The sequence below is a fragment of the Ursus americanus genome, chromosome 15, assembly GCF_024610735.1.
Source record: "Ursus americanus isolate L20-20 chromosome 15, mUrsAme1.1.p, whole genome shotgun sequence".
In the NCBI taxonomy this organism is placed as follows: Eukaryota; Metazoa; Chordata; class Mammalia; order Carnivora; family Ursidae; genus Ursus; species Ursus americanus.
The window spans coordinates 5,291,001-5,306,044 of NC_142141.1; the positions used below are offsets into that span (position 1 = coordinate 5,291,001).

General features: G+C 38.4%; 1 protein-coding gene across 4 annotated transcripts in view; it reads right to left on the reverse strand.

Annotated features, from left to right (window-relative positions):
• CREBRF (CREB3 regulatory factor) overlaps nt 1-15,044 on the reverse strand; it is a 54,346-nt gene that overhangs the window by 21,744 nt on the left and 17,558 nt on the right. For 3 of the 4 annotated variants that reach the window (XM_045792121.2, XM_087867807.1, XM_045792122.2), the window contains exons 2-6: nt 12,994-13,195; nt 10,812-10,937; nt 8,027-9,113; nt 1,849-2,043; nt 175-364 (exon numbers count right to left, since the gene is read on the reverse strand). In XM_045792121.2, coding sequence (XP_045648077.1) covers nt 175-364; nt 1,849-2,043; nt 8,027-9,113; nt 10,812-10,937; nt 12,994-13,002 — 1,607 coding nt within the window. In that variant the 5' untranslated portion in view covers nt 13,003-13,195. Of the gene's footprint in view, nt 1-174; nt 365-1,848; nt 2,044-8,026; nt 9,114-10,811; nt 10,938-12,979; nt 13,196-15,044 lie in introns of all 4 variants that reach the window. The other variant, XM_045792123.2, reaches the window with a different exon arrangement.

The following is a 15,044-nucleotide window of genomic DNA, read 5'->3' on the forward strand; positions in this document are numbered from 1 at the left end:
AAGGCATAAATACCATCTTTTATTTTCAAAGGAAAAATTAAAATACTCTCATTATAATATTTATAAAAGTGTATTTCTGAATAAATGGTGATGGTCATCTCTAAAAGCTCACTGAAAGTCTAAAACCTCACCACCTAGACTTTATTTACACCGGTGAACATGATTATCATTTACCTGGAAGCCAGCTTATTTTTTTCCTTCCTTGACCTTGGCCGGGCTGTTAAGGGAAGCTCACTGACTGGAGTCAGATCACTAATCACCTTATTCAGCTTCCGTAGTTCATTGCCTATCTGGAGTAGTTTTTTAGGATTTGGAGTCAGGTCTTCTACGTCAGTTCTCCGTGACTTCTTTACTGCGTATTTTCCTACAGATGGTTTAAAAGTTTAAGTTAGATCACTTTAATTCACCAAAGATACATTCTACAGCCATATTTTAAAACCACATTTCTCCCTCCCCTCTTTTTTCTTTTTTAGAAGTCTTAGCATGTTTCAGAAGTCTCAGCACGATATGCTAAAAGGGCTAGCCTCCTCTCCTTCCCACTGTGTGCCTCCAAGAAATTGGGGAAATATGGCACAGCTCCAGTCTTTGCCAAATCCTTCTCCACCTTAAAGTTTCTAACCCTGGTATGACAGAATCTTAATTATATGCATGGTGCTAATAAGCATCGCAAACCTCAGGACTGGAGTGGAGGTTCACTGCATCTAAAAATCAGGGCTAGGGTAGAGTATACACCCAGAAAAGAAACAAGAGATTTTACTTAAACCAAGATGTTTTGATGCTATGACTGAAAATTTCACAGACATATGCTTTGGTGCTGGACTCAAAAGGCCAACAAATAAGGACTGCCTTTTTTGAAAGCTCTTCTTTGGTTAGTTTGATAAATAACATTACAGAAGACTCGGGGATCTTGCTGTAACACTGCAGGGAAGTGGGATGGACAGATCCTCTGAACTACAATATACCAAACAACTCTCCTAGTACTCACCATGTGCTACCTAAAGCTATTTATTGGACCTGTCTTTTCATTTCTCGGAGAAAACTGATCTGAAGGCAAAAACTAGGTCTATTCACTAAGAAACAGTAGAGTACAGACTGAGTGCCAGTGGAAAGGGAAAATGAGGCACAAATATACTTCTGATATAATTCCTGTGTCAAAACAAAATTGCTTAGCAACTTACATCTGTAGCATGAGAGATTACTAAAACTGTTCATTTAGTGCCAAACTTACTAGCGCCCTCCCCCTTTTCAGTACAGATTTTGGATCATACAAAATAAAAGAAGAAATTCTACTTAATTACATCTATCTAGGTTCACAATTGTAAACTTCGTCTGCCTAAGATTATAAGCTTCTCCCGACTCCTACCATTCAACTCTTCTCTCTCCATTTCTTTTCTCTACAATTATTCCCTTTCCTCTCCCTCCTCTTTTCTTCCCACCACCATTTGATTCCAATCTCTCTACATTTCAGCCTGGAGACTGGACAAGAATGGAAGAGAAAGATGCTGGACCCATTCCCTTTCTCCTCAACCCTTCTGGTTTATCATAACTGTGGCAGGTCAGGAATCAATCAACAGTCTCCTGGTCATTTCCTGGGTAGCATAAGTAGAATAGGAAGTGACCAGAAATCGTTTCTGCATAGAGCTTCCTCCCTATTTAGGGGATGGCTCTCACCACTGGTAAATGCTATTTGTGAGTATCTCTGCAGTGATAGCAAATAAAGCAGCTCTATTGTTCCCCTCTCCACTTTTCAAGGGTGACTGCTGAATATGTAGATACACTGAGTAAACATTATGGTTTATGATCTCTATTTAAAGTGACACGAAATGTCTGACCACAATTCCCTCTTACCATGATGTAAGCCATTTTTCTGATACATGTTACTTGGCAAAGTGTCTCGGTTCCATTCAGATGGCCTTAGCATCCTCTCTTGCTGTGATGGGGTGAGCTGTTCACTGTACTCCCAGAAGTACCTTCTTTTACCTCTCTTCCGAGAGGATACTGAAGTCATCTCCTTCAAGTCTTCCACAGAATCATTTTCATAGCCTTTAAAAAAAAAAAAAAAAAGGAAAGCCCCCCCGTCCCCAATTTCTTAAGTTCCATAAATTTCAATAAAGCAATGAGGGCAAATAAAAAGATCTCTTCTATTTGTCGCTTCATATATTTCCTTTGATCTAAAATATCACTGGCATGTCAAAAATAACAGACCAGGTCTACAATATGATTTTTAATATGGAGATCTCTAAATCATAAAATATTCAGAGATTAATAAACATAGATAATTTTACCGTTTATCCTCCTTATAGTTCTCTTTGGTTCATATAAGTTAGTGTATGACATCTTTTTTTGTATCTTCACATAGGCACTCATTGAGAGTAATGAAATATAGCTCCAGGAATGTCAAATGTACCATTAGAAATCATGGTACTAAGACTCTACACTGTGATTTGAATTCCTTCCTCCAAAATTTATGCATCCAAAACATACCCAGACAGACAGGTGTGTGCATTTCTATGATGGTATCCTACCAGACAGAATTTTGTGAGGCAGTAGTGGTTTTCTGCCTACCTCCCACCCTACCCCTTCTGTAAAAGTACAAAAATGAGAGTTCTCGCGTAGGCTCTCAAATAAAAACGTATATGCCTAGTCTAATATTTTACTAGAAGCAATTCGCATTTACTTCACTTTTTTAAGAACTTATTTTCCTTACTTATGGGGAGTTTCAGAAAATACTTAATTCTGAGCTACTAGAACTGTTGGTCAGACCTCATGCAGGATGACCTACAAATCTAAAATACCCTCAGGGAATGCCCATCTTAGTGTACTCCACATCATTACAGCTAAGGACATGGGGGAGTGGAGATGGGCTCCACACTAAGGTGGTCAGGAACACTTGGGCAGCACTGGCCAAGCAAAATGACCACTTTGGGACACCTGGGTGGCTCAGTCATTAAGTGTCTGCCTTCGGCTCAGGTCATGATCTCAGGGCTCTGGGATGGAGCCCCACATCAAGTCCCACATCGAGCAGGGAGCCTGCTTCTCCCTCTCCCTCTGCCTGCTGCTCCCTCTGCTTGTGCACTCTCTCTGTCAAATAAATAAATAAAATATTTTAAAAATAATAAAGAAACACAAGGGAAATTTAGGGGGTGATCAAATTCTTCTGTATCTTGATGGTGGCAGTGGTTACCAGCACTACATGCACTTGTCAAAACTCACAGAAGTGTACCCTTAAAGAAGGGTGAATTTCCTACTTAACACTTGTTATACTTCAATAAACATGACCTTTTAAAAGAGAATCAATTTGGAGACCAGAATGATTTCAGGGCAACAAGAGAAGCTTCTGTAGCTTTGCTGGTATTACCAGCATTAAAGTGCACATGTGGTAGTTTAAAACAATATGACAAGGAGTGTGACAGTGAACTTTAGTTTCTTCTTAAGAAATGATGCACACGTTGAGTCACACAATCATTTCTAGAAGTCTGCTTTTTAAAAATTGTGTTAGATGCATAAAGCAATAATGACTTTGGCCTATTTACTTGTGCCAATGTGACACTTCAAATTAAGGATTTCATCTTGTTCCAGTGATCAATCTAGCTTTGGGAAAGATGCAATGGCCACACAGTGCCACCAGAAATGGTGTTTTCGAAACATCTGGCTCCACCAGGCCAAGAAAAACTTACTGGCTCGAAGTAACTACTGGCTCACAGAGATTAACCTAGTATGGCTCGGAACACCCCAACACAGGCAGATGGACCAACAAAAACACTCCCAACCTCCTACCAATGTCAAGAACTGGTATTCCACAAACAAAACAAAACAACCGAAACTGAAACAGAAACAGACTCACAAATACAAGAAACAAACCAGATACAAGATACAGAGGGGGAAATAGGTACGGGGGATTAAGAGGTATAAATTTCCAGTTATAAAATAATTAAGTTGTGGGATATAAAGTACAACTTAGGGAATAATCAATAATATTGTAATAATTTTATATGGTGACAGATGGTAACCAGACTTAATGTGGGGATCATTTTGTAATGTATATAAATACTCAATTACTATATTACACACTGAAACTAATATATCAACTCTACTTAAAACTAAATACAAATTTAAAAAATAAGTCAAAAAGAAAAAACCCAACCCTTTCTATGGTGGCAGACAGTAACTAAACTTATTATGGGGATCATGGTGTAATGTATAAAAACATGGAATCATTATGATGCACACCTGAAACTAAGAGGACCTTGTATGTCAGCTACACTTCAATAAAAAAATAAAAGAAATAGTGTTCCATATTTAAATCTACCCTAGCCCAAAGCATAAAGGAAACTTTTTCATATACAGCTTCCTCAGGCATCCCACCCCTCTGTCAATTTACTTGATACTCTCCCCTACTTAGCAACTCTCCTCAGGTGGCCTGGATTTCTGGCAAAACACTGTCCTTCTCATTTAATGTACTTACATATTTCACTTACAGGTATTTCATTTGAGACTTCGAAGAGCCCAGTAAAAAAGATGTTATTAACCCCATTTACAAAAGAAACATGCTCATGGAGGCTTTAAGTGATTTGGCAGAGCTGGAACGGACTCAAATCCTATGACTCAAGGAGTCTAGCTTCTCTTAGGCTTCTCACTTTTCCTGTACCCACCTAGTTAAATGGTCTAAATGGATTTTTCTTTACATATATCCCAGTTTATATTGAAAGAATAATGAAGATTTTGATTTCTTCCATCCCACTCAAATTAGTTACCAGCTTTATTTATTTATGTATGTTCAGCCTTTTCCAAAAAAGCATTCAAGGGCCAGCAGTTCTCTGTGACCTAGCATTTTAACACTTTCTAATAACATATACCATAAATTCACCATAACACACAGAGTCATACACACACAACAGGTCTCTTAAAGATGGTTACTTTTTAATACAGAGACCGCCATGAGCATGTAGAATGCAGAAAAATTATATTCCCAGATCACTGGTCTAGCATTTAAGGTTATTAAATATCTCTCAAAGTATGTTCTAAGGAACATTATTATCATAAGATACGCCTTCACCCCCACGTGAGTTCTGCGATCAAATAAGGTTTAAGAAACTCACATCCTGCATCTTTCTCTTGCCAAGTCACACTACACACAAGCAGATTAAAAGATGAAGAAATCGTAACAGTAAAAAAACCCACTCAACTCTAAGCTCCATCAAGACAGGGATCATGTCTGTTTTGTTCATCTCTGGATAGGCAATATCTAATACACACAGTGCCTAAAACAAAAGTAGGCACTCAAAAATTTTTCTCTTTTAACAAATCCATTATTTGTTTAATACATTTCCCATGAAGCCTTTTCCCTTTTCTTTTCATTTGCTGGACCACCATATTGATCTAATTCATTCCTTCCTGACATGATTATCAAATGGAAGTCAAAAAGGCCACATTTATTATGTAAAATTCTAATCACACATCTTTGGTTAGTGCAGACTACTGGTAAAGTCAATCGTGAAAATGTTTAGTAGGGATTACAAAATACACTTTCATTCTGGGGGCCCAATTCTTAGTATTACAACCATGTAATCCCAATGACCCCGAACAGTCATAGCCTGTCCACAGAATAGGCTCTATTAAAACTTGGGAGCAAGGCCAGAGTAGGGACTGAAACTCCATTTTACACCTTTCCTGGAGCTTTGTAGGCTCAGGCACTGTTGTAGCTAACTGCCAAGAAACAGCATCAAGGGAGCTAGTCGTCACAAAAGGGCCTTTGTAAACTGCTGCAAATTAAACCAATCAACCCACTCTAAAACTAGCACTCTGAAGAAACTATAACTATCCCCACTTTTCTGCTTCAAAGAATTTCTTCCTGCTTCTCACCAATAATTCACTTTTGCATTCCTGAAGTCACTTGTTTAGCTCTTTCTTCCAAGAAAACGGGAAATTTTCATTAGCAAATGTGAATAAAGCCCAAATAATACCACGAAATTGTGTTGATTTTGTGGTTAAATCATGTCATTCATTAACATTAGTAAGAACTGTCCAAGTAATACTAACCAAAGAGGCTTTACTTCAAGTCAACTGGAAGTGAGTGAATTAAATGCCATCCAAACATTTAGCATTGTTAAACATAGCCAACAGGAGAGTTTTACCCAGCCAATGCATCTCTGTTTCAAAGTAGTGTTGGTTAACACCAACAAGCTCACAAATCAGGCTTCTTCTATAGGAGACAAGGCAAGGGAATGTGGCATGCATGACAGGACAACACCAACTACAACACTGGCCCTCCCGGGACGCCCCCATGAGAGTCAAACAGTTGACAAAATGGAAATGAGGGTCAACTTACTAAGTGCTCTCTCTTCACAGACCTAGTCATCTCTCAACACATTTATCCAGGTAAAAACACATTAAAAGATAAAGGATGAATTTAAAATGCAGTTGAAAGCCAAAGACAAGCAAAACTACAACCAGAAGTGGGGTGACACCGGGATTTACTGACTCCCTCTGATTTACATGTTCCTTTAAGCACCTACTGGGGAAAGCATCTCTTTCTCCACACTTTCCATTTCCCTTAGTTATTACCCATCTTCCCTTTGTCTCACCCTTCCCCTAACCTCTTCCCCTGATCCTAAATATGGAACTCAAAGCAATAGGGCTGATCAGTCAGACCTTGAAGACTACTTGTAGATGGCACTCTGGTCTTCCCATGGAGGGAGCTATATAACTTACCACTAGCCGCAAAGACAACTTTCCCTGAAACATCTCAAAGCAGATTTTTAAAAGATTCTTTAAAAAGTAATCTCTAAACCCAACATGAGGCTCGAACTCACAACCTCAAAGGTCAAGAATCGCATGCTCTACTGGCTGAGCCAGCCAAGTGCCCCTCAAAGCAAATTTTATTAATTTGCTGAGAAGTAAATTTTCCTAAGTAGAAAAAATAATTGTTCTATCTAGACTATGCAGAGTTCTAAAGTAAACCAAAAAAAGGCATAAGCTCTTTTTCTCCAGATTAAAGTACTTTCCCTTACTTGAAACTCCACCGGAGTCAAACAACTTGGTTGTATCAAATACACAAATCTAAGCATTTGTGTAATAGAAAGATTTCACTAAAGCAAAGTCTTTCAGCAATAATAGTGCTTCACCAGCTACAATATATCTACTATGGCTTAAAAACCTTTCTGAAAATTAAATACCAATCTTTATACTGCCAAAAATTCCAGCAATTGTAACAAAAGGGCTCTCTTTGACAATTTCTAAGGTTTTAAAAATAACTTAGTTTTTTTAATGTACAAGTTACAGCATCAACATTATTTTTGAAGAAAATAACTTTTGCTTAAATTTGATGATCTTCACTTCTTTGTGCATTTTAAACTGTGTGCCACTTGGCAATACCATTTTCATAAATACTGCACAAGCCAACAGTGGCAACAGCCCAAGCATGTAAATGCTGAATGAAGTGAACCAGTTCCCACAGGTTTCATTTTCTTTCTCCCTTTTATTTATATGTGCTATATATAAATAAAGCAGAGTATCCTTCATGCTCATTAAATAACAGCATATATTTTTCTTAAATAGAAAAATACTGTGTGAATGAAAGATGGGGCACACACAAAGAAAAAGCTCTTTTTTACATTATTCATTAAGTAGGCCTTGTTGGTTATAAGCATGAGTCATATAAACCATCATCACTTGGTTTACCACTGTGGGCACTCCTAACTTGCCTCAACTATAATAGAGGGACATGTATATAAATAGGAATATTTTTAAATCAATCCATTCTTGGCATCTTTGTACAGCTGCTCAAGAGAGTAACAAATTAGGTCCCTTAACATAAGATAAATTAAGAAGAAGTCCTCAAAGAATCAGCCTATGAATCACTATATGGGCAAAAGTGATTATTTTAGAACTGCTTAAATAGAAAAAAGCAATTACATATCTGAGCCAAGCTATTAAGTCATTTAATCCCCAAACTAAGACAAAGAAAACATTCATATCTCAAGATAGGAGAAAGGTCAGTTTGGTAAGCCTCCAACCATTACCATACCTGGCTCAGAGAAAGTGTCACTAATATCATCATCTTTGTCATCTTCATAATCCTCTTCCTCCTCTTCCTCCTCCTCATTTTCAGACAGTTCGTGCTCGCTACCAAATCCTTCATCATGGTCCTCATCATCAACATCCTCCTCGTCTTCCTCATCTTCTTCAGGACTGCATTTGGTTGGCTGTTCACCCAAGTTGTCAGAGACAAAAAGGGAGTAATTGTGCTCTTCTTTTTTCTGGGATGAATCTGAGACCAATGTGCTGGCAGAAAGGCTGCTACTCTCTCCTGCTGCAATTGACCCAGGACCCTCCTGGGACAGGGGACTGAGTAATAGTTCCTGGGTTTCTTTAAAAGGCAAAGCTGGAGTGGCATGACCCTGAAGAGGCTCCACCCCTTTTTTCTCAGGTCTCTTTGCTACTGCCCCACAGTAGCAGGTATTCTCCTTTGCTGCATCTGCGTGAATCTGGCTCAACAAGGGCCGGCTCTGCTGCGCTGGGTTGATCTTTACCTTTGCCTTTTTTACATAGTCTTTACATTCAACATGAAAGTTCACCTTTTCATTATGATACATGTTGGTCTTCACCATGATCTGTGTGCTTGAAGTGGGTTTACTTGCTTTTTGGACACAGTCTGACAGAGGGACCTCAGCCTGAAGAGTTTTAGAAGAACACACAGGGGCAGCTGCTCTGCTTGAGATCTTTTTACTAGGGAATGAAGAGGGCAAGGGATTTTGTTTGACACTGAAAAGTGAATCAGGGTAATAAAGGGAATCGGAAACAGACTGAGAGTCCTCACTATTAAGCTGCGCCAGAGTTGGAGTTTTACTTATGACCTCTTCATCTTGGTAAGGGCTAGAAAAGTCATCAAGACCCAAGTAATCCACTTCTTTTGTTCCCCAGATGTCACAGCTGGTTAGTTTGGTATACTTTGTTAAGTCTTCACAGTATGTATCCCACTGTTCCCAGTTTGAGGTTAAAGCACCCTCATTATCCAGGACATCTGTGAAAGACTCCAGATTTTCAATGTCTTTGCAGTCCTCCAAAGAAAGGAAGTTGTCTCTAGGATTCTGTTGATAGTTCATCTCTCTATCCTGAGAAAAGTTAAAAAAAAAAAAACAAAAACCACACACTATATTTTAGGAAAGAAATATTCACCTCTATCCTCACATCCATGTACCAAATTGATAAATCAGTACTTGACCTCTGGTTTGTTTTATTTTAAGATAAAGGCTATTTACATGTCACTTTACCAGTCCCTATAATATCATTTCCTTGGGCAAGGAAAAAAAGGGGAACATATGCCCCTTGAGAGGCCAAGGTATGGTCTAAATATCAAGGGCTCTTAAACTTTACTATAAACAGTCTTCCTGAAAAAGGTTTACGTTTCCTGATCTTTGACTTAGAAGGATTTGGGGATCTCCTTTAAAACAAGCTTCAGTTACAAAGCAAATAATGAAGACCTTACCTTCATCACAGAAGACTGTCTTCTTAAGTGAGAACTTAAATACAGAGGCAAAGTGCAAACCAAAAAAGAGTTGAAATTCCACCACAGAAGGATAAGATCTTTGGTAAGACCTTGTTAACAACGCTTGGCATGGGGACTACAATACTCCTCATGAGTGTGATACTCCTCATGAATGGAGATAGGATTTTAAAATATGTTAGTGAGACCATGCAGCCATTAAAAAGAATGCAGTTAAAGTCTAATGTACTAGCATGAGAGGCTACTCATCAAATGTCTTACATTAAAAGGATTAAGTTACAGAATACTGTACCTATGAATGTGTAATCCAATTTAAAATACTCATGTATTTATACATGAATAGAAAGGCTCTGTTAGGAGTACTTATCCTTGGGGAAAAGGTTTAGAAGGTGGAGGTCCAGGAAGGAAACGAGGACATTTTCATTTTTCCAGTTTGTTTTGATTTTTCCCTTTGGGGCTTTTCTTGTTTTGTTTTTGCTTACGGGTGTGTGTCTCTGTGTTCTAAGAGTTTAAGGAACTACAGTTTGCAGACTGAAAAATTCACCTGTATTAAGTGTACAATGCAATGATTTTTTAGTAAATTAAGATTTGTATATTTAGTTTTGCAGTTTTTATATACTTCCATGTTGCTTAAGCTGTACGTAATTAAAATTATTTTTTAAATGTTTTTCTTAGGAATCTTAGGTGTCTATTTACCTCAACAATAAGTGATATGTATACTGCTTGGAAGTGCTATTTTTACCTCATATTCTCTGTGTCATACGCTTTGCTCCATATTATCATTCCTAAATATCCCAGTTGAAGAGTCCTTTAGCAGTCAGGCATATCAAAAAAGACAACTTCCCATCCTCATCATCAAAAACTGGACTTCAAGATATTTAGATAAATTCTCCTTACTATTTTCTCTCATGTGTATGTGCATCTTTTTTTATAAAAATAACACAATTATTTTTGTAACCATATACATATTTTATAACTCCAGCGTAATTAACATATAGTGTTATATTAGTTTTAGGTGTACAATATAGTGATCCAACAATTCTACACATTACTCAGTCAGTGCTCATCATGGTAAGTGTACTCTTAATTCCTTTCACCTGTTTCACCCATCCCCTCATCCACCTCCCCTGCTCTTACTATTTTCAATGGGTTCACACAGCCTTCTAAAATTACTAGACTGACAGTCACAAGAATCCAATGACATTCTTTTTTCTTTTCAGGCATTTAAAAGTTTAAAATAAAAAATTATAGCACAATATTTTTACCCCAAATCAATTAAAGCAAAATCCAAGAAAATGTTACTTACCAGTTCATACATGAAATCTGGATCTGAACTGTTTGCTAAGAGATCTGTGCTCATCAGAGTCTGTTCTGAAAAGGTGTGGCTTCGAAAGGCATCCCCAAAAGGCGGATCCATTCCGCTTACACTAGGCTACAACAGAGTGATTTTAACTTTAGAAAGTTCAAGACTACTCCAAGACCAATTTATTACATATAAGTCCCACTCTCATACCTACTAACTTATTATTCTGTATATTTTCTACTCTTTTGCACATTCTGTATATTTTTTACTATATATTCTGTATATTTTCTGTATATTTTCTACTCTTTAGCACATTTGAGAGATTTTACTAGCATTAAATTGTGAACTTAAAATGGGAAAATAAAGAAGATGCATTAAAAATAGAAAAAGAAATAGTGGCAACCATTAATAACACCTAACTTCTAAAAACTAAAGCTTATTTAGCCACTAGAATCAGCATTCACTACCTAATGAGTATTTTTATTTGGCTATATAACATTTTTTCAAATCCATCTCTAACAACACTCCATCTCCCCAACATGGAGAATTCCCTATTTCCTGGGGTCTACAGAGATAACAAGTCGGTCTCATTCTGTACTCCTAAGTGAGTCCAGTGTCTTTTTCCCCAAACAATCTGGAAGACAATTTGGGCACCCTTGTGCAACCTCCAGGAACGTGGTAATGAAGACAGATCAGCCAAATACCCAAAAATCTTACTGAAGAGACCAGAAACTTGGGTATGAGCTCAGCAGCCTTAATCCTGATCCCAGAAAAGGGTACAATTCATTCTGTAATACATAAGGGAAAAAAGACTTGGCAGCCAGAGTTGATGCTCCTTCTTTTCTCTCCATTCCACTTTTCCATTTCAACATCTATATAAATCCCTCCAGAGGGAAGTCAGGGCCCACACTCCTAAAGCAGCCCAAACAAGTGAAAGGCCTCACCCTGAAATCTAACTTGGATGAAGGAAGGAGATGTGAAAGGATAAAAATTCCTTCTTTGCTCTTTTGTTCTTATTCTTCAAGTTTCTGCTGAAACTTTAAAAAATTCTATTAGCCTACTTGCTTACATTTCTCTATTCATATACCTTCTACCTACCACAAACTGACCTTCTTACACACTTTCCTATCATGTTTTTCTTCACTGGTACTTCCCAACCCATTCTTTTCTTTCTCTGATTTTCCCCAACCCTACCAGGCTGCAAGCTCAAAATAAGTGTGTTATAGCTCTAACTTCAAGTATTCCGCAAGTAGCAAATTAAACTCTGAATGGGAAAGAACTCCAAATCAGTATGTGTAGTCCACTTGGCCCAGAGATTGGGGTGGAGCTAGGCCACTGGTGTTCTTAATATCAGCTAGTAAATCACCTTTGTTTGCCTCTGCTGCCTGCCTCTGAGCCACTGGACAATCCCAGCAAGTTGCTTATTTTCTGTGCTCAAGGCATAATTCTGCCTGGCCCTACAGGAAGCCACCCAAGAATCCCTGCCCTCTCCTTATTTCTAGGTTGCTCCTCAGCACTGAACCCAAAGAGGGAAAGGGGTAAGAGCTAACCACTGGAGGAGAACAGGAAGAAGTCTGGATGTGCAGTGGGGACAAACAGGGCTTCTTTTATTATTTCAGAGACTGCCTCAAACCAGGACTGATCAATTCAAAGCAGTTACCATAATATAAATAGATCTAATTATTCTCAGTAATCTTTTGTGGAAAAAAAAATATATATATATATGGGAGTATATGTGTGTGTATGAGAGAGAAAGGTTGAACTCTCTCACCATTTCCTCTTAACTACTTTTAAATTCAAAAGGCATAAATGGAAAGAAGTAACTGGGAAACAGGAAGTGGGCAAGGAGATGGAAGAAGGCTTTCTGTGGCAGATTAATTTTCAGGGGTGGTGGGTGAGCTAGCAGATCTGTCCTAAAGCTAGCAGATCTGTCCCCCTTCTAACCAACTTTTTATTCGCCATGTTTCCCGCATCAAGCTCATTAAATTTCAAAGCTGTAGTAAAGGAGGAAATAGAAGCAATGGAAGGAAAGACATGTATTCAAAACTAGCAGAGATAGAAATAAAATGTCTTAAAAAGGGAGTCTGTCAAGTTGTGTTAAGATTCAGAGAACTTACAGAACCAATGGTACTGACTTTCTGCAGTGGGAAAATACAAAATTTTGCACCTACTCTGTATGATTTACCTGAGGCATTTCCAAGCCCAGATCCTGTGAGTCCGATCCCAAACTTTTTTTTTTCCTCGTTTGTAAATTCTTTTCCAGCTTTACTTTTAATTTCAAGATCAAAGACGATTTTCACAATAAATGGCAGGTTTTCCCAGAATGCCTTCAATTCAAATGCTTGGATCACTGCTTTTTATTTATTTTTTAATATTTCTGTGTGAATCTGTCAAACACAACACAAAGTAACTTCACTGGGCACCATTAAAAACAAGTTGACCTTTCAAAAATGACATTAACAAAGAACACTCTCAAGGAGTAAATCATATGGTTGCAATCTCAAGAATTTGGTCATTTCTTAGTACCAACTATTCTGAAATTCACTATTCCTCTCTTCATTTGTTTCTAAAAAAGGACAGGTCAATAACCAATTGGCAACACTGGGGAAAAAAAAAAAAAACAGCACCACCACTCTGACAAAATTAACTGAGGCCTATCTTTTCCTGTGATCTGAAAGATGTATTGTATCTAATGTTAAAGTAAACCTCCCATTCACTTTATGTTTTGTATGAGAAGGTATGTCTCAACATTTAATTCCATCTATTGTATAATCATTACTGCAAATTTAATTTACATTTTATATATCCTAAATCTATAAGAAGAGTAATGAATACATAAAAGTCAACAATGGAGGGCGCCTGGGTGGCTCAGTTGGTTAGGCATCTGCCTTCGGCTCAGGTCATGATCCGAGTCCTGAGACTGAGTCCCCATCAGGTTCCTTGCTCAGTGGAGAGCTTGCTTCTCCCTCAGCCTGCCGCTCCCCATGCTTGTGTGCTTGCTTGCACTCTCTCTCTGACAAATAAATAAAATCTTTAAAAAAAAAAAGTTGTTAAAAAGAAAAAAGAATTATTCCAATAAGTTTTTAACATGTTTATGCTGGGGGGAAATAGGAAAATACCTCTGCAGAGGGGTTTCAAGGGTTAAATAATGATTGTAAATCACCTGGCACAGAGTCTTGACTGTGGTAGAGCCTTAAATTTAAATGTTAATTCCCTTTTGCCTCCTCTGTGAAGACCTTAATTAAGAGGGACTAAACAGCTATACCCACTTCATCATGTTTTCCTACATCAGTGGTCCTCAAAGTGTGATCCCAAGACCAGCAGCAGCAGCATCAACTTGGATTGTGTTACAATTGCAAAATTTTGGGCTCCAGCCCAGACCAACTAACGCAGAAACTCTGGAAGTGTTTCTCTCAGTTATGTGTTTTAACAAGCCCTCTAGGCGATTCTGACTCTCCCTAAAATTTGAGAACCACTGTCCTACACTCAACACCTTGCTCTCATTCAGTCTAGTTGCAACAGCCTTTCTTAGATTGATGTGAAGAGCCAATTTCAGCCGAGCTGCTCCATACTTAGCATATCTGGACTAGTGGGTTAGAGTGGTACATCAATTTCAAAAGCCTCTGCAGAACAAGAGACTGTCAACAAGAAATTCAATAATTGTTCCACTTAATTAGATTAGTAAATTGACAACCGTTTGTATTTCCTGGATCTTTGTTGGGCTCTCCCCTCTGGTGGGCTGTCATTCCTACCTTGCTGTTCTAGCCTAGGAAATAGCATCAAGTGCCCAGCCTGGGCCTACAAACAGAATTAACTATGCATCTCAATCCCATGCTACAGTTTAGGCTCCTGACGAAGGCCAGTTCTGGTCCAGTTCCTCCTTATGGGCCTCATGCCTTGATCCTACTGCTGATAAATAATCTCAGTCCCAATTCTTCCCTTGATTCCTATGAGAAACAAGGTCAGTTGCCTTTCTTCTTTCCTTCTATCCTTCCTTCCTTCTCTCTCTCTCTCTCTGTGGGGAGGGGCAGAGGGAGAAGGAGAGAGAGAATCTTAGCAATGTGGGGCTCGATCTCACAACCCTGAGATCATGACCTGAGCTGAAATCCAGAGTCAGATGCTTAACTGACTGAGCCATCTAGGCGCCCCCGGTCAGCTGCCTTTCCTACATCTATTACTTCAGCTCCAAAAAGGTGTATGATTCAAGTGATGCATTCAATGAAGTGGGTCAGTATA